Source organism: Polypterus senegalus, chromosome 5 (assembly GCF_016835505.1).
Source record: "Polypterus senegalus isolate Bchr_013 chromosome 5, ASM1683550v1, whole genome shotgun sequence".
NCBI lineage: Eukaryota > Metazoa > Chordata > Cladistia > Polypteriformes > Polypteridae > Polypterus > Polypterus senegalus.
The window spans coordinates 133451675-133472798 of record NC_053158.1 but is presented as its reverse complement, the minus strand read 5'-3'; the positions used below and the strand labels follow the sequence as shown (position 1 = coordinate 133472798).

Here is a 21124-nt window from a genome sequence, read left to right as displayed (position 1 = left end):
CATTTGTTTGTAGTAGTAGTGAGAGAATGAAATGTGATCATTTAACAAAAGACTGAGCAGAGAAGCCATTTCCAAATTTGGCAGATTACTGGGAAAGTGCTTCAATGATGAAAATGTTACAATTTCCATGTCATAAAAAATTACTAAATTGCTGTATATAAAACACAACAAATACATGATTTTTTTCTAAACTTAATCATTCTGAATATAAGTGTTAAGGAAGTGGGAGCCTAATCTGGTAATTTCCATTAAAAGACATGCACAGCAATCTATTGCAGACTCAGGGATAGTATAGAGTCATTGGTTTACCAAATATTTAGGTCTTTGATGTGGGAGAAAGCTGGAATTCACTAAGAACCAAATCAGTGGACAGACAGGGAAAAACATGAAAATCCACAAACACTGTCACTAGCCCAGGAATCTAAAATGACATGATGCTTGAAAATACAAATGCTGTTACTACCTTCAAAAACCTTGTTTACAAGGATTTTGAGGATGATGTATTGGAAAATTTAGCTGTAAGCTATTTAAAGGAGGTCCGTGAATTGAACAGTTCTTTCCCCAAGTATAATATATAATTTCTTATTGACTCCAATAAGCAATGGTTTGGTTGGGAATGATTAACATTAAGTCAATTGCTTTAAAAATATTTAGAGGAAAGAAAGGGTCAACAGGATGTCAGACATCAAAAGGTAAGGAAAAACCTGTGAATTGTCTGAAACCTACATACTCATCAGCAGGTTGCACCAATATAAAGCCCACAAAAATCCAATTTTCTATCAAAGGCTTAATATCCTTCAGTTTAGTTTCAAGTACAATAGGTCACAGCTGGCACGATTAATTTAAATACTTCTTTTGTAGCCTAAACATATACCTGGCGCCCTGACTTTCACATGTGTATTCATTTATTCATTCTTATTGTCTCACCATTAACCAACGTCTTTTTTGAAAAAATCTTTTGTTTAATGTTCTTTATAGTAGGGTTGAAAGGTAACATATACTTTTAAGTATGAGTCAGCTTTATGCTAACTTTTCCACTGCCGCATGGAATGAAAGCCTTAAAATAGCCATGTTCCAAACAAATAAAGTTAAACAAGTTAACACAAGTCACTGTAGTCTACAGATTCTTTGTAAATTGTTACCCCACTCAGTGCAGTGAATCTTTAGCTTTCATTTATTTACATTTTGATATACAAACATCTACTATTGCCTTACACCTGGTATTGATACAGCATAACATCCTGTTCAATTTAGGTATTCTTTAATGCATTTATTGTACACATTACGTATGTAATAAAGATAAAGTGATTATAGTCACATGCAATCTGAATAATATAAAACAAAGATTTTGAAATAAATGGAAATGGTTTATAATTCTACCACACTGGATTTTCTGATCAATTAATCATAAAGTGTGTTTGTAAATTCTAAATGAAATATGTTAGTATCTTGGAGAAAGATAGGGTACCCTTAAAAAAAAAAAAACTGGACTGACTTTAGATGAGGATATGAGAGGTAAGCTTGTGTACCAGGAGAAAAAAAATAAGATTTTATTAACAGCTAAAAACTGTGCTACTGAGCAGGCATGTGTATACAAACACACATACTGTACACATATAAATGTATAAATAAATATTTCATACAATGTGTGTATCTTATATATGTCCTACAAGAAAAACAGCAGCAATAAAGCTGTAGAAAACATCATTATTAAGTAGGTCTGTTGCTTTCTGATAACACTATCATGCCAAAGTGACTTTTTTCCAGGTCTTCCCAACATTTTACATAATTGTTCAGAAAAATACTTTCCCTCAAAGACTTGTTTAAAGCAGGAAATGTTTCTGCTACATACTGATAAGGCAATAATTTAAAAATCTGGGTTCTCAATGGCTTTTAAGCATTATCATTCAGATAGTAAAAGATACCACACAGTTAAGATAATCAGTATGTAGCAATTCAAAACCCTGTGTTTTCTTGCATGTCTCATGTTAATCCAGACACATCCCTAGATAAAGTATGAGGAGTTTTCCTATAAACAGTGACTGTTTCAGGTCTCTAATAAGGCAATGACACAAAAACACCTGTTTCTCTAATAAAGTTCACTTGCGCTGAAAAAAAAGCTTTATGCCTATCCATCAGTTCTCTCATTGCTATATCCATTATAGGACTACAGGGTGCTAAAAGCTACCTTAGTAGCATCAAGCACAAAGCAGGAACCAATCCTAGATGATACACAAATCGATCACATAGAATACCTGCAAACAAATCCACACTCATATCATGAAAAATTAGTGTCATCACTTAATTGATCATGTGCATCAGTGGCTTATGGAAGAAAACTAGGGAAAAAAAAAAATCATGGAAACTTCAGGCCCTTGGAACAGTAAGACTGTAGCACTTACTGTATCACTGCACCACTATGAGCACTGTATGTTAACTGAATCACTGACGATCAGAGTGGCATAACATTAAAATGTTGCAAAAATAAAACTTATCCATGTATGGTTGCATTCAAAAACCTTCACTCATACTGGGACATTGCTGGCTAAGCTAACATTTGTGACAGAGGTGGGAAAAAAAAGAAGAATACAGGAAAGTACCAGAAACATTTCTCACACCAACATGGGGAAAACATTAATTGCATATAGACAGTAACAAAGCTGCGATTAAAATCCAGTTTCCCGGAGCTGTTTAAACAGCTTGACTTTAAAATACTGCTTATGGTTTATAAAGCCTTAAATAATCTCGCTCCATCTTATATATCGGAATGCCTGACGCGTTATATTCCAAATCGTAACCTTAGATCCTCAAATGAGTGTCTCCTTATAATTCCAAAAGCTAAACTTAAAAGAAGTGGTGAGGCGGCCTTCTGCTGTTATGCACCCAAAATCTGGAATAGCCTGCCAATAGGAATTCGCCAGGCAAATACAGTAGAGCACTTTAAAACACTGCTGAAAACACATTACTTTAACATGGCCTTTTTATAACTTCACTTTAACTTAATACTGATACTCTGTATGTTCAATTCTTCATAATAATTATTCACAGTGGCTCCAAAATCCATACTGACCCCTACTCTCTCTTCTGTTTCTTTTCCGGTTTCTTTGTGGTGGCGGCCTGCGCCACCACCACTTACTCAAAGCATCATGATGCACCAACATTGATGGACTGAAAGCCAGAAGTCTACGTGACCATCATCATCAGGTCCTTCCATGAAAACCCTAAATACAAAGAGGACTGTTTGACTTATGTTAGGTAGATTGCCCAGAGGGGACTGGGCGGTCTCTTGGTCTGGAACCCCTACAGATTTTATTTTTTCTCCAGCTTTTGGAGTTTTTTTTTGTTTTTTCTGTCCACCCTGGCCATCGGACCTTACTCTTATTCTATGTTAATTAATGTTGACTTATGTTTATCTTTTATTGTGTCTTCTATTTCTCTATTCATTTTGTAAAGCACTTTGAGCTACACTTTTTTGTATGAATATGTGCTATATAAATAAATGTTGATTGATTGATTGATTGAATACTAGCCACTAACTCACAATGCCTTCCACAAACAAAATCTAGATAAATGTAAAGATGTATTTCACATATTTAATAAACTAAAATTGGGGCAAAATCTTTAGATTTAGTAAAACCTATATGTAATGGTTTCTTTTGCCTATATCTTTTAAATGAAATACTGCTGAAGGTAAAAAGAAATGGAAACAGATATTTGAATAAATGTGATTATAAAGCAATTAAAAATGTCACTGAGGACTACAGCCACAAACTGTAGACATTCCTATATAAGCGCAACACTTATTATTGATAACCATTTGACATCACCATACAAAAAGAAAGATAAATTGATGAAGACATTACGCATTTCGTTTGGTCTAAAAATGAAACCTAAAGGCTAGTGATTAGCGGATATCTTTCAAAAATCAGAAGAGTAAAGTGTCATCTGTTTAGGAATCATGGTTTAGTCTGTTTTTCAAAAAAAAGAGTTGGCTTTTAAACTGGAGAAGTAAGCCAATTTTGTTAATACTGTTTGGATTAAAAAAGATGTTATAGTTTCTATTAAAGATTTTTACTTATATATTGTTGAGTCAAGATTATTCATACTATGCTGTGGTACATACAAGAATTAAATTTCATTAACTATAGTATGGGTTGGATAATGGATGGATGGCTAGTATGAAAATAAAAACAATGCCAGCTGTGCTATTGAGGCTTCGCTACTGTTTGTTCGTCTACTGATCTCGAGAGGGTGGTGTGTAAAGAATGAATGGATGGAAAGGAGGGATGAATAGCTGAAACTTGACTATAGAGGCATTTAAAGACAGCAAATTATATATTTCATGAAACTGCATATACTGTAAACAAACAAAAATCCTGTAATAAACAAACAGGTGTTTAAAAGGAAAGAATGAAACAGATGCATCAAAATAATGAAAAAAAAATCTTAACAATCATAACAAATGGTTTTTAACTGAAGTGAACTTAAATTTGTTTGCATGGCAACAGAGTAGCAAAACTGCATGCAAAGTCAACTTGTCTGAATACTACAGTATACGTTTTGAGGTGTTTTCCTGGAACCTCAGGCTAGCTTGCTTGCAAAAGAGGTTACATTCATGTTCCTTAATCAGACCCATATCCAACAAAGTGGGCACATGTTCATTGCTATATATTTGGGTGAACATCTTTTACAAGAGGAAAGTGTCAATAGTGTCTAAAACACACAAACGAATGTTTCCAAAAAGAGTATAAAGTAAATATTGCAAAAATAAAAATAATCATCTTTTCCCAACACACACACATTCTCTTAGTGCACAGCTTTGTGAACAATGACCACATATCATTAATGAGGGAATGGTGCAACCCACTACATATGTCTGAAGATAGATGTTGATGTGAATATTGTTTGACTCCTAACTTGCACTTAGGGATGCACTTCAATTTCAGCCACCAATGACTTTTGGCTATAAACAGGAAAGCAATGACACATTTAGTATTCATCTGAATGAGCAAAAAAAAAAAAAAAAACTTTGGCCAAATGAGGTACAATGTTTCTGTTGCCCACCTGTGCAGGTTATGGATGACACTTTTAAACGGTGCCTCCTGTTATACAGGGAATGAGTGGTAAGCCACATTGCATTGCACTAATGCCATCTTTACATGATTCTATTTGTTTGCTTAAAACAAGGAATGAGTAGTAATGACAAAGTCTGAGAAACCACAACACTTTTAGAAAAGTAAAAGTAAATGGACAGAAGGAGAAGTGATAAACCATCTATAACCAGTAGAAAACTGGTATGGATAATGCATAAACTGATAAGAAAACACATGGCCTTTTTAGTATGTACATATTTAGGGGTAATCATCTGATAAAAGTTTAGCATTCCAAATTTTGTTTCAGCTCGATATGTTAACTGATTTTTCTCTTGAAATGATGCACATTAACACAATCTGCCTCTATCTCATTTGAAAATACCAACACTCTAAAGAATAATACATTTGTGAATTGTTAAGTCAGATTGACCTAAACGAAGAAAGAGACCAAAACATGATCAGGTAACAGTTTTTTCCAAGAAAGAGTACAAGCCGCACCGGAAACTTAATTAAAACACACTCATACACGCACACACACACGCACGTAGAGAGCCTGTGTCAGTGTTATGAGGGTCAAGGCAAGAAAATAATACGTTCTGTCATTTACCTCAGCTTACGCCAAAAAGCAGCATGTGGCATGCAGACTGAAATGTTTGCTTAAATAGATGCAATTTACCAAGAATGACACTGAATGACTTAATTGACAACCTTTACAGGAAGCTGCATTTCTCAAAACAATCTGATACGTTCATTCAAAAAAGCTACTCTGGGCTGCAGTGTTTGCAGCCTGAGTCCACAATCATGCACCTACTTCAAAAATTCAAGAAAATCAGTCACCTTATAGTTAGTAATTTTTTTCTACATAACAGAAAGTCAAATGTTATTTACCAAGCTCCTGCCATCTGATTTGGGAAATACAATGAATGTGTATGTGTGTACCTTGGGGCTAGGATCTTTTAAAATTCTTTGGCATTAATAATAATTGTATTTGGCAGCAATGCCTCACTAACCTTTAGCAAACTGCACGCAACTTCTTTTATAAATAGGATACTATGGTAACCAAAGAGCAGCATGGAGTAGCATTGAAATTAACATGCAGTCTTCCAAAGTGCCCCGGAATGTCACTAGAAATTTTTGTTAAAAGTATTCTTGAAAGATGTCCTAAATACTATTATGTGTTTTGTCTGCTATGTATGAAGTCATCTAGTCTTGATTTGACCTTGCACGGCAAGGCAAGAGAGAGCATGTTAGAGACCTACACATAATGCATTTTAGCCTAAGAATTCAGTGAAAGTGCAAACACTCATTAAGGACCCAAAAAACATTATCTAATAAAACAGAGTGAATACTGGAAGAGATCTTTGCACTATTCAGTCTAAAAGCTGCCTTTACCTGAGAACTTAGGCCCTAAACTTCTGTTCTCTATAAACACTCAGTACAAAATAATGGCCTCATATGAATATTCTTACGGTTTTAAATTACTATGTACAATGCAGGCAATGCTCAACTAAGTATACAATTTTGTGAAGATCCTATGAAATTCTAAACGATAAAAGATCCTGCATACAATAAAGACTGACCAGTTTAAAGAAGCTATTTTGCCTGTTGCTGCAGTGACAACTAGTACTGCAAAACTATGACCAACAGAGAGATTTTTCTTTTTTGCCCACTTCTTTGCTTATGGGGTTTCCCATTAAACATATGAAAACATGGTATATCAGTAACAATTGCTAAACTGGTACAAGCATCCCCTAGGCAGGCTTTGCCCATTTGGTGACCTTGAGAACATTTATCATTCTTTAATTATCGACACAGGAAGATCGTTCTTGGCAGCAGACCTCCCCTCTCTGCATACTGCCTATGATCACACCAGTAAACTGACATCCGTTACCAAAACGTAGGCACAATTATCAGGCAGTTGGCAATGGAAAATTACACACATCTCTGAAGTCAATAAAACAGCCAGGTGAGTTACCAGGCTATACAATCTGCTTAATTGCAGGAGAAGGCATAAGGCCCACCAGGGGAGAAGTGGGATGTTTCTTTCCTTTTGTATCTTCCTGCAATTGAAGAGGTTAACCTGGAGATATAGCAGGAAACACATGAGAGCCTGTACTTTTCTTCCACTCGAAGAATGAGCCGTATGGACAAACAATACTTCATTATCTGCCACTTTCCCAAGGATGCAAAGGAATGCAATCCAAAATGGATTAGGTATTTTTTTTTCTTTCCATCCTTTACACAGCCCCCCTTTTGTTTAGTGTAGTGCACATGTTTCTGGAAGCAGATACCAGCTAAATTCTGTTGCTTAGGTGTTCTAAAACTTTCAGTTGGGTGGTGGTGGTAAGACAGAATTACACACACCTACAATATATGTGTAAAACACTTAATAAATCTGCTGACTTTCATGTCAATCAATTTTTTGTCTCTTTTGAGTACTTATGATTAAAGAAGCACAAAGTAAGGGCAATTTGATAAACTAAAATACATGAAAGAAACAAAAGAAAATACCATAGTGCTGAAGTGTAAAGTAAATGCCACGCACTCTACTTTTCATTAACAATGGTTGGCTACTTCAGGGCCTTGAGGCAACAAAATACCAAAAGCTGACTTGCAAATCACCACTACCCTCCCACCCCCCAACAGCACACACACCCGCAGTCAAACAAGCTGGCTCCTTGATTGATATTGTTCTGCTTGCTTAAGGGAAATGAAAACCAGTGCCTGTACTAAAAAAATGAATAAAACTTATAGCCTTCAGGTCCAACAAGAGTAAGTCTTGGATTATGCCCCTGTAAATAACTCACGCAGACACTGTGTTTTTGAAAAAATGTTTCCTGATCTTAACCTGTAATAATTTATCACAGCAAAGAACCTCACCATCTCCTTTCTTTCTTGCATTTGAAAACAAACACATATTTGAGTTTTAACAGTTACATTATTAACTCTTATGAAGCTCCTTCCAATGGAAAAGAACACTAAAGATGAAGTACAAGACTGCTTACCTTTCCTTTCATTAAGGAATCCGTTTCTTAGTTATTCCTCAAAAAGAAAAAAAAAGACAGAACGACAAAAAGATAACTCCAAAACAAGCTCCTTTAAAGTTTGCAACTTTACACAGCCTGCGTACGACTGAGAACTATCAGACGCCAAAAGTCTGTATCCTACAAGTATAAGGATAGCAAAATGAGAGCGTATTATGTGCAAACTTCTTGGCTCTCAGTGCTTCCCTACTGCTCAGCAAAGTAGCTCTTCCCAGCCTGCAGAGCCCTGCCTCTTTGTGCTATGCATTTTGGAGCCCCTCCCTCCACACAGATGAGATTCACCCAATGCACTGTAGGGAATGAAAGCATCAAAGGGAAAAATGAAAATGTATGGTGCAATTAAAATTACTTAAGTAATGTTTATTCATCACATAAGGCTTTTTTTTTCCTAATACCCTATATCAATGCCAAGATAATTGATGTTAAAATGTAAAAAGGATAAATGATAAAACATTTTACTACATGACATAGTAAATTTTATGTGATGTTGTTCTCTTTTTAATAGTAATTTTGAGAGATCTCCCACTACACAATGGCATTTGTCATTGGTTTACCTATCCCATCCCATTTAAATAAAATAAACTGCAAATTGTTGCCCTAACCATTTTAATTTGACACCAGCCTTTATAACAGTTACAAATGCTTTTTACAATTCCTTTATACTGCTAATCAAAATATTTGACAAATGAATAAAAAGGGAAATATAACAATTATAGTTAGCATTAATAACAATCATTTTACAAATCATGTTTGGTGTTGTGGGTTTGATTCTTTGCCTACTGCCCACTGTCTATATGGTGTTTTAATTTTTCTCCATATGTCAAGTACATTGGTTCTCTTCTCACATCCCACAGATGTGTGTGCTAGGTTAACTGGCAGATCTGAATTGGTTCAGCATGACTATGCCCAGGACTTGCTCCTGTTAGGCACCCCATTCTACCAGGATGGAGTCCAAAAAATGGATAGTAGAATATTACAGTAGAAATTCACTGACGCAGTGACACAGTATATTAGATGGCACACTCACAACAGAAGAATTTAGGGCTACCAACTTCTTTGGTAGAACTTGTTTACACTCAAGGGAAAAAAAAATCAAATCCCAGTTGAAATCTTAGACTATCATTTTTTTAAGTGTGCAATTAAAAGTAATGGATTATGCGTATAAATTTCTTTCAAAACTAATATTTGTAATAACTGAAAATCACCTCAATTTAGGTTAACATATTAGAATGTTCAGTGTACAGAAGCCCACAAACAGTGGTAAAGAACTTGCAATTAAAAAGTGAGGTGAAATATCCAACACAACATAATGTTGCCAGCATAAGCTCTATGAGAACCTCTATGAGGTTTACAAAGTGTACCTGTCAAAAATTAGGCAAGGGAAGGTTTCACGTGACTGGTATCAGATGGACAAACTTTGTAGCACTACTTTTTAATGTTAAAAACTAACTCTTGTGAAGTTTATTGGATATATTTGATTTCATGTGCATGCATATAACTGAATCAAAAACCTGGCTTCTTGACCAGGAATAGTCTGTTTCATAGAGTCAATGGAGGCTGTAATCGGGGGTTCTCAAGAGACTGAGCGAGGAGTTTGAGTGTGCTTGTGAGTGTCCAGGAAAAAAAACCAAGATCTAGGCTGTAATGACCTCTTGGGCACAGCCATCTGTTGGTCTGTCTGTGGAAAGAATTTCTACCTCATTGAGAGGTTTACTTATCTCGGCAGTGACATTCATGTCTCTGGTGACTCTTCCTATGAAGTCAGACAGACTGGGAGAACATGTTTGGTTCAAGAAGTCATTGAAAAGGGGTGTGTGGCACTCCCGATATTTTTGCAAAAGGATGAAGATTCCAAGTCTTTAGAGTCCTGGTGCTTACTGTTTTGCTATATAGATGCATGACATGAACACTATCCAATGATCTGAGATGAAGAAATCTTCCTTGGATACTGCTGGTTTGTCTTTGTGTCAAACAAGCACTTGCTCACAGTCCCGAATGAGGCATATTACCTGCATTGTGAGGGAGTGTCAGCTACGGCACTACAGCCATGTGGCACGATTTCCCATGGGTGATCATGTTCACAGGATCCTCATTGTTGAGGACTAGGGTAGCTGGACCAGTGGAGGCCCACATGACACCTGTCTGCAGCAGGTAAATGGTCAATTCCAGGAAGTGGGACTAGACAGCTTGTCTGCCTGGGAGGGCTGCCAACCAGGATCCCAAACTGTTTCGTTGTGCGGTGGGTGTGGCAACGTGCTGCACCAGTTCATGCTCCCCAACATTGATCTGACCAGAGAGTACTCCAAAATATGTACTGTATAACAACTGAGATCTCATATGGAAAAAGGTCTTCAGGACAACACTACATACTTAATGGTGGCTGGAAACTCATCAACCAACAGAAAGTGTGGCATTGTGGATCAAGGTGTTTTCGTCATCAAACATTACTAGGTTTTCTAACTATGGCACTGGCAAAGACATTTATCCTCAATGGTCATTACCTAAATCTTTCATAGACTGCACTACCAGTCAGAGGTCATTCTAAGTCTCATTACAGCTACAGGCTTTAAAGATTCCTGTTGTTGTGCCTCTCTTTACTTTCTCAACCTCAGTCTGTTACAACTCCTCTTCATTAGTGTATACAAACTAAAATAAATAAGGTTCACCAACAAGACTGCATATATTGGTCACTGTCGCTTTTGTTTTAGTAATGACAGCTAATTAAAAAATAAATTAATAAAAAAATCAGTGTTGCCATTAATCATATATTTACTGATAAACGGAAAGGACAAACATGTAACCCACTCTTTCAATAATGGTCAAGACTCAAAAAAGTAGTAGGAGTAAACTCTTTTAGGCACTAATTTAATATGTGCACATTATCAAGAGGTGAATCAATACTCAAGAATATTCTCCACTTCAAAACACAACACATTACATACTAAAACTGTTATTTAATATTTATATAAAGTTGGTTTTTTTTTTTTAAACACCACATTATTACTGGATGCACCTCCATTTAACAAACCAAGTATATGCAGCATATGAAATAACAGCTTTGGCAGAAAAATACTCTGAACAGAACTTTGATATTTCTAAGGAGAAGGTTGCTCATAAGTGTCTCACTACCTTATGTCAAAGGTCATCAATTAAATCTGTAGCTATTCTATCAGATGTAAGGCTGTCTAATCTGTGAAGTCAAGCAAAGTGTTCAGCTGCCAACAGATTAATAAATAGTAAAGAGCTAGCTCTGATGTCCAAAACATCCACAGTAAATGCCCTGAAGACCCAGAAAGGTAGTATGGTTTATCAGTAACACCTAATAAATGATTTGGGATGAATTTTAGTTTCACATTTGGAAGAATAAGGAACGTACATTCAGTTAATTCTGTAGTACTGTCCCCAAATTTCACACAGTATTGTAACTGATATTGACATCTAGGCCTCTCCTTTGGCCACCCCTGCAACTGGAGGTGGTGTCCGTGAAGTTCTATAGATCCTCATGATCAATTTTTTTTTCTTTAAATTAACTGTTTTCTACATCTTTTGTGTACACTAATGAATCTTACTATTCCCCTCATGATAATGCCTCAGACACAAGTCTTTGCAGATTTCTCTCCTACTTAACAAGGCACTTCAAGCTTTTAAAAAAATAGGATGTTAGAGTTTGCTTTATTTGTCAAGTGATGACACTCTCCTAGCTCTTTGTCCAAAATCTCTGCCAGTGTGCTATAATAACGTAATATGGGGCACACAATATGTTTGCGGTGAAATATGAACTTGTAATCTTATGGTTTCCATTACAGTTGCTTAAACCTCTGTGTACATAAGAACATAAGGCTTAGGCAAAGACCATTGGCTTCAAAAGATTAACTTGTAAAATATTGTGCTCAAACCAATTGACATGCACATGTAAATCATGCATTCCAAACATAAATGTTATTCACGTAATGGAAGAGAGTTCTGGGAAAAAAAAAAAAAATGACAAATGATCAAAGACATGATTTCTGTCATTCTATGACTGTCTCAGGGATAAGCAACTTAAAAATAAAATATTCTAATTTGAGATCTGTTTCAGTCATTACGATTCATTTGTGAATACTGTGTCTCAATGAAAATGTTCATTAGCAGAATAAAGAAGGAAAAAAAAAAGCATAATACTGTAGTATAAAATAATATACAAAAGACAATAGCACATCTTCTCTTTGTTCTAAAAAAATACAGCTACTATACAGTTGTCTTTTGGTGAAGATCATCAGATTGCTCAGCAATTTAGAACATCTGAAAGATTTAGACGAGAACAGGCCATTCACCTCAACAAAGCTTGCCTGTCCTATCCACTTAATTTTTCCAAAATAACATCAAGTCTAGTTTTGAAGGTCCCTAAAATCCTACTGGCTACCACACAGCTTGGTAACTTACTCTGTTTGGCTATGGTTTATTGTGTGAAGAAAAACTTCCTAACGCTTGTGCAAAATTTACCCATGACAGGTTTCCAACTGTGTCCCCCAGTACTTGAACTCATTTTAATGTAACAGTCTTGATCCACTGTACTAATTCCCGTTATAATTTTGAACATTTTCATCATGCCACCTCTTAATCTCCATTTGCTTAAATTGAAACTCTCAGTTGTTTTTTTAATCTTTCCTCATAACTAATGTCCTCTATTCCTGGAATCAGTCTAGTCACTCTTCTTTGGACTTTTTTTTTTTTTTAAGCATTTCTATGTCTTTTTTGTAGCATGGAGACCAAAACAGTACACAGTACTCCAGATGAGGTCTAACCAGTGCCTTATAAAGCTTTACCATAACCTCCTTTAACTTGTACTCTACACATTGTACTATATAACCTAATCTTCCATTAGCACTTCTTAATGTTTTCTGAATACTGTCTGGAAGTTCATAGTGATGAGCCAATGTTGTGAAGTATAGGCAAGCGTTGGCCTATATGTATTTTTAAACAGATAAAATAGCTGAAGCAGTAAAATGTGCTACTAATTAAGATCTGCCTAAAACATTCTTTATAACAACAATGTGAGTTCAAATTATTAAAAAATTAACTGGCTCCACCATGTTATGTAATTTGCTTGGCATGCACATTAATCACTATGTTTCATACAGTACAAGTGAAAAAGGCACAGATTTTGCAAATGATGGAAGTGTAACTGAAAAAGGACCACGAAAGCATACGGTAGATAGAGGTTGAGCCCCGTATTTGTTTTTCACAAATGCAAGGCTGCTCTACCCCTTGTATCCAGTGTTATCCTCCCACTTCAAGGTCAAGCACAGTTCTTAAGGCAGACTAAAGGACTCCTACTGGCCCACAGGAATGAACAAAAGTCTGTCATCAGATTATTCAATGTGGCTACGGAGTATTAAGAAAGACAGAAAACGTCAAGGAGTATGTTTTACAGTGTGATGAATAACTCTTGGAACCCAGATTCCACCAAATATAAAACAAATCATTTGCAAGGTTGCCTGTCAAAAACTGTAGGAAGAAGCCAAATTAAATATATAATTTTATTATGTCTCCTTCCTCCTTTTAAGTATAGATGATAAGTGAAAATGGAGTCTGTTGTGATGAAAGCTCAGATTAGGGAAGAATGACAAAATTATGAAACACCAGAGCATCTATGCTCAGAAGTAGCATTTTTGACAAATGTTTCATGTTAAAATTTTAGGCAGTCATTATCCAAATCAAAATAAAAACTCTTGTAGGTTTACTTGAAATTATCTTGTTTTATTTTCATCTCAGGCAGTAGAGTGACGTTCTACACCAATCTGTAACACACATCTTTTAATATGGGATGAAGTATCATTATAAGCCCCCCTTTTTTGATGAAGTTATTGGTAGTTCAGTAATTTGCAGGAAGGTGCTGGTAGATTATATGCATAGAAATAAAATGCTCCGCTTGCACATTTACAGCTTTAGATCTGTTTAAGTGAATTCAAAAGAGAATATTGATAAATGCTCTGCAAGCAATTATTTAGATGTTGTGACGCTTGAGTCACTGTTTTGCATCCCAAAATATGATGCTGAGTCTCAGTACTTTAGGAAAACCAGTTTTATTCAACTTGAAAAAGGAACAGCAGTGTTATTTACTGCAGTAGGAGCTACCACTCTCCTATACACAGACACAGAAAATGGGCATAGTCAGGGCCAGGTCAGTGGCCAAGTTATACTGTTCTCTTTCCCTTGCATCAGCCATCGGCGATAGGATCTTATAGCATGATCTTGATTGACTCATACTTGTTTCCATGGTGCTCTGCTGCGAACCTGTGGTTGTCTCGACAATGAATAAGCAGTCCTCCACAGAAGCGGCAGTTGCGCTTCTGCATGCTGTCCTAAAAGAGTCCAGAAACCTCACAACGTATTCTACAGCAATGCTGGAAAACTAAAAATAATAACCTTTTTTAAAAAGGACTGCGATCTGTCTCTGTAGTTTATACACTAATTTTCAATACAGAAATAAACTCCTTTACTTCCAATTAAATCAGCCTCAAAATAATTCAATCAATCACAATGAAATGGGAGAAAAATAGGATGGGTTATAAACATTGAAAACATAATTATTAAAGGGAAATACACTAGTGGGCATTCCTTTTTTTTCCTGTGGTATAGGCAAGTATTTTTTTTTCAAATGCTCGGTCTAACGTAATGGAACATTTGTGAAATACTAAAAAAATGAGGTTGCATGGCTCCAGCCCCCAATGAACCTTGAATTGAGTTAAGCAGGCTCAGTGATGGGTGAATGGATGGAAAACGTTATGTGGTTATGAAAACAATTTCTAGACAAATTACCTTTGTATTTGTTCCATAAACTTGGTAGGCATTGCTACAAATTGGATGTTATGTTAATTTCATATTTGATTTTAGTTTAAAGAAGATTCTACTTCACTGGAGAGATTGTATAATCATTAAAAGATTTTTTTTTCCTTGAGTGGTGGCAGTTAGCAAAAAGCTACCAGGACTTTGATTTTGAAGATCAAATTTGAATGTACAGAGAAAACCAACTAACAAAATGTAAATTCAATTTAAAAATATGGATCATGTGGTTTTGAGAAATTATTTAGCACTTCCTTAACAAACCTATTTCAGTCACCCCACAGATGGGGTCTGTAAGCTCCTCTATCTTTTTACATGTTATGTCTTGATAAATTGTGCAGTTCTCTTCAAATGATAATGACGTTACTACACCACACCATGCAATGGGTTAACTCCCTTATTTCTGTTATAACACCAACTAGGAAACCTGCAATAACAGATAAGATAGCATCACACCTTTGAGGAAAATCTTCTTTTTCAAAACTCAATTTTATGATATATTGCGGTGATTGGTGTTGTTTTAAGGCTATGGCTGGACAGATTACCAGCTCTGTGTACTTGTAGTCTAGTGAGAATTTATGCTGCACTTTCAACTTGGATAAAACTGATAAATGCTTTTTTCTATTTAAATTTTTCCCTTTGAGGGTATTAATAGAGTACACATTTATATATACATCCATCCCCTGAAACTGTCTTTTCTATTACAAAGATGCTGAAGGCAGGAGGCTATTTCAGCAGTTTCAGGTGCAAGCCAGGAACCAGCAATAAATGGAATGCCTGTCAATTACAGGGCATACCAAAGTATGCACATATTGTTATCAGGGCAGTACTGAACAGCATGAATGTAACAAGATGATATATGGAACACAGAAGAAAATTGGTCATGAGTCAAATCCAATACTGTCATAAAGAAAACAAAGACGGTGCCATAATTAATTGATTTAGAAAAAAACATTTTTTCATTCCCATATTACAGAGCAATACCATGAAAAGATCTGTATGACATGAATCTATAATATGAATGATCTGTGATCCATTTCAACTACCAAAACAACATACAATTTAAGTTCGCAAAAATAATATAATATATTCATGGTGGTCCCTTGTGACCCTAATTTGCATTTGGAAGAATTTATAAAGATAAGAGAACATGTTTTATATTAATTAAAATTAAGATATAAAATAAAATTGACGATTTCTGCAAGTACCTTTATAATGTTTCCAAATATATTATACTGACTGTGATGGAATATTACAAAATAAACTTTCCATAATATAGAGATTTCAACATTAAGATACACATACATTTAGACACAAATACAGTATAAAAAAAATAACGGTGTTGCTATGGCTTAATAAAAGTTGAAAACAGTTAAAAATAACTATTCCAAAATAGAATTCACATCAAAATTAAGCTTTAACCCACTAGTTTTCAAATGCAGTATTTTGCCTTAAGCGTGTGTGTCTGTGTGTTTGTGTATGAGTAGGTCTGGTTTCTTGCCTTGCATCAAGTGCTGCTAGGATGGGTTTTGGTACCCTTGAATTGTAAGGTGGGTCTCAGAACATTTTACCTGGTAGGTTAGCCTCCCTACTTTTAGCATCTCTTTTTCTCTCCAGGCCATTTTTTTTACACATCTCCTCATTAAAATACTAACCAACTAACTAGTAGTCTATAATACTTCAAAATATTTGTATATTTTACTTTGGGTCTTCAGCAGAGGCTGACCTATTACAGTATGAAGCAAATGAAGCAAATGATGCTTAAACCTCAGGGCCCCTAATCCCAGAAGGGCCTCAAAAGTGAGTTTAGTCCACATTGCTTAAAAATTTTGAGTGTCTACTGTATGAGAAGTTTAATAAAATAATAAATTTAAAAATAGTGTAATTTAGTACAAAAATGTACACCCTTTAAAACATCATCACAAGATAATTCCAGTTGTAACCCCTGATCAAGAAATGTGTCAAAGGTATTCTGTTAAGCTTTAAATGCACTAGCTGCTAGCTAGAACAAAAACAGGAGGGAAAAAACACAGGAAAAAACACCATCTTTGAGGATTGAGTGGAATGTTGAAATAGGTAAGCAGCAAGGGTTCCAGCTTCAGTATCTCTCCTAACAGCTATCATTACAAAGCAACCACACTGACCTCCATTCTGATCTTCATGACCTTTGGTTAGTAGATGTCCTCTAGCATCCTGAGTGAGAATATTACAGGCTTCATCCTAGTTTGTTACTTTTCCAGAACAGGTATTCCACACAATCGTAGTCTATAGTGTTCTCTAGATTCCACTTCTCCTCTGTGCTTTGGACAATTTCACGATCCAGTCAATCAATAGAAAAAAATGAGACATTCTGACTCTAGTCTTTACTTCAAATGCATCTGTAAGTTGCTCTCCATGTATAACTCTACAGGTTAAAATCTCAGACGAGTCCTTGATGTTGATTAAGGGCAAAACTGCCACAACATGCCAGGGAACTTTCCATTGGGTTATCCTGTCCTTGCTGTTGAATGCCTTGTCATAGTCAACTAAGAAGAATTCCATTTCATAGACTGCTCAGCAATGATAATAGGCTTGCGATATGATCTATGCAAGATCTGTTCTTTTGACAGCCTGCTAGCTGGTCTTGAACTAGAGTGTCAATATGTTGTTTCATTTTGTTCAGAATTATCACATTAAATTCTTTCCCTAGTATGGTTAGGAGTGTGATGTGTCTATAATTCACACAATTACATAGTCACTTTTTTTTAGGATCTTGATAAGATATTCCCCTATTCTGCTATGGAAAATCATCATGCCTTTCAATCAATTTCTTAATCAGATGCCACATTTTATCCTTAACTAAATCCTCATTTCATGAAACATGTTTTTTTTTTTTTATTTGGAAATCTCTCATGTATATTTATATTTTTTAAGAAAATTAGCATTAGGAATAGTATCACGGCAACATACTTTGTAGGGTTATAGCCAGAAAATGGGTATTGGTAGATAATGATCTATTTCAAGCCAAAACTGCACAATAAATAAGCAAAAACTGTATTGCAGTAGGGTACAAGCCAAGGATTCAGTCCAAATGTATGGACAAGAGAAGCAGGCACTTGAAGGCATCTGACAAAGCTAGATTCATATCCTGTTGTTAATGTTTACACATTTTAACTATTTTGAACTTAGTCAATGTCTATAATAGATTATGCAAGGGTGGATTCCAAGGTAGACATGCTGTCTGAGAATCGAACTGTAAAACCCAGTTCCCAAAAACAGTTACTGAGGAGCATGTTGCTATGAAGGGACTAATGTAATTGTAGCATGTTTCATTATTCATTGCTGCTTCTTCATTATAAGCTTCAGTTGCAAACTATAAAGAAGTACACAGTCTCAAAATGTCTCTAACTTGCACATAATGAAAGTTTTTTTTTTTATCTTTACTATATTTAAAAGAAGCTTATTTGAAAAATCAAAACATATTGTCCTCTCTGCATCCGCTAAAGAAACACATAGACTAATTGAAAGTGACATAGATGAAATCATTTTATTATTTTTCCCAACTAAAAACATGCGACTAAAGGACTAGCTCATAAGATATTGTTTAATAACCATCCAGAAGATTGTTTAAATTTAATTTGATTAAGCACTAAGTGGATTTAAGATAAGTATATACAATTATCTAAAATAGTGGAGAAAGAGAAATGTTCAATTTTAGATTTGTTAAAAGGGAAAAATAAACCTATGTTTGGAGGTTGGGAGCATGCGTTGATGTTACAGCGCGGTGCCACATTCACCACGCGACGAACCACCCAGACTGGGACTCGAGTGCAGCCGTGCCTAAATCATTTAAATTCAGAAATCTTACGGATTTCATAAACACAAAATACAACAAACATAGGTCAGAGTGATGTGTTCAGATTCTATACTTATACAGAGCAGTGAAGCATCAGTGCCAAACACACCTTTTGGTCTAATCCATCCTTTACAATTTCCACAATCTATGGTTGGTTGTGCAAATAAATAAGAAGTAGCTGGATCACGATAGCAAAAGAACTTGGGAAGAAAGGTTGCCTTGTTGGAAACCACATTTTAGGGTAAACTAACCACATTTATATTATGTATGAACGGAAGGTTCACAGCTAGAATGTAACAATGTAAGCTGCGTGGCTCAAACTCATTTCTGTAACTTTCAAATAAAGAGTCACATTCAATACCATTGGATACCTTTTCTACATGTAACAGCAAAAGCTTAGGAGATTATATATAACCACCTGTATATGATACAGCATATAAAATACTGACAGACATTATAGAGTAATGAGTTGGTGTGTTAATAACAATTAAGATTGATCTGCAAGATTCACAATTTCAAAGATTTGTATTACCTTTTCAAAAAATGGATATGGATGCTTGACATGGAGTTTTAGAGATGAGCTCTTTTGTATAGCACTGAGGAACGTAGATAACATTAATTATGATGGCTTTATAATAATAAAAAATATTGCACAGTACCCACCTAGACTTTGTAATGTTCATCACTGTGGATCGGAGTAATAGAAATTAAAATTTGATTGTTTGCATTTCAAAGCACTGGAGTAGACAGGAAGTATTGATTACTTTATCAAAAAAAATGATAATTGCTTTTAAGTAACAGGTGATTCAACATTTTCCCTTTTTAATTAAGGTGCACAGTACTTGGTTAATATATATTGCCATGTCCTGCTAGTTTTTATATATAGGAATGCATATAATTACTTTTTAATATCAAGCTGCCTACAAATACTGTTATGAGATATAAGCAGTATAAAAAGGGAAACAATAACCAAAATAAAATCCATAATTTTAAAAGAAACTACCCTTTTTATTTACTACTTTGAGATGATACATAAAACACAGCAATATAAAAGGAGAAAAATATATCTTCAAAAGCAAGCAGCTTCTTCTTCTATCTAGCAATAGCTAAAACATTAAAAATGAGAAGAATCATAAAGTAACTACTAATTTATAGCAGGGTTTAGTCATAAAAGAAAAATGAATAAAATTTAAAACATCACTACAAAGGGGGACACAGAAGAAGAAAGATTGCTTACAGAAAGAATTTCAAACTGTCGAGACTAGTGGCACAAAATACCCATCGGCAGAGTTGTACAACCATAACACACAGCAAGGATCATTTTATCTAATCTCAAACCATTCTAATTATTCAAATGATCGTAAGGACTTTTCAAGGTAGCTCTATAGAATTCCTTACAGTTTTCATATTCCTGAGTAGGTTGTCCTTATCCAGGAAGGTAGGTGTGGCTGCAGACTTGTGTTCCGAACAAATTCTTAACTATCTATTTCTGGAAGTAACATGACATCTATTTAGATATTATGCTCTTCTGTACTTTACATTTGTGGAAAACTCAATAATGGAACCAAGCAGGATTATAGCCCTCCCATCTTTATTCTGTTCTGATCTACAAAATGTTTTTTCTTCTTTGAAAATGAGCTACTTACAGTAATCAGCACAAATAGCTGAACATAGCACCAGTTTATCCCTAGTTAATTTGCAACTTATAGTAAATTGTCTTCTGGTAATTAAAACAAACATGCAATTTAATTACGTATTCTGCTCCTTGTACATCTTATCACTCTGCTATATCAGAGGTTTCTTCCAGATTACTGTACTTTTGTAGGACAAATCAACAAATGAAGGATTAGACTCCTCCATCCCTCAACAGATGAAAATGGGCACAATTAAGCTATTGTTTCCCTTGTGGTTTGTAACACATGCTTAATTGCCTTCTTCTTAAAAAAATAAAAAATAAAAAACAAACTTTTTGACAAGCAAGTGAGTTAAAATGTTAATACAAGTCAAACATTTCCAAGATTCCAGTGCACTAAGAGTCATGAAGGCAAATAGTAGTCCTTCTGAATTATTTCACTCTGGCATAGTGGTGGTGGAATTAGATTCAAAGCCAGAATGTTGCCAATTCATTTTCTGCTTCCAATTCCCAGTGTCACCCTTAGAAGCGACAGCGCATGGAGATAGGGTACCAGATGGCATTTTGATAAGTGTAACATTTATAAAGAAAAAAAAAACTATATATATATATATTTTTCGTAATGTTTATATATATATATATACACTAATTATATATACTAATAAAAGGCAAAGCCCTCACTGACTCACTCACT

General features: G+C 35.1%; 1 protein-coding gene across 4 annotated transcripts in view; it reads right to left on the bottom strand.

Annotated features, from left to right (window-relative positions):
- LOC120529514 (tensin-3-like) overlaps positions 1–21124 on the bottom strand; it is a 333361-nt gene that overhangs the window by 249803 nt on the left and 62434 nt on the right. The window contains exon 1 of one of the 4 annotated variants that reach the window (XM_039753387.1): positions 8099–8310. The exons of the other annotated variants lie outside the window; for them this stretch is intronic. Within the exon in view, the coding sequence (XP_039609321.1) occupies positions 8099–8110 (12 nt within the window). The 5' untranslated portion in view covers positions 8111–8310. Of the gene's footprint in view, positions 1–8098; positions 8311–21124 lie in introns of those variants that run through there. 4 annotated transcript variants of the gene reach the window in all.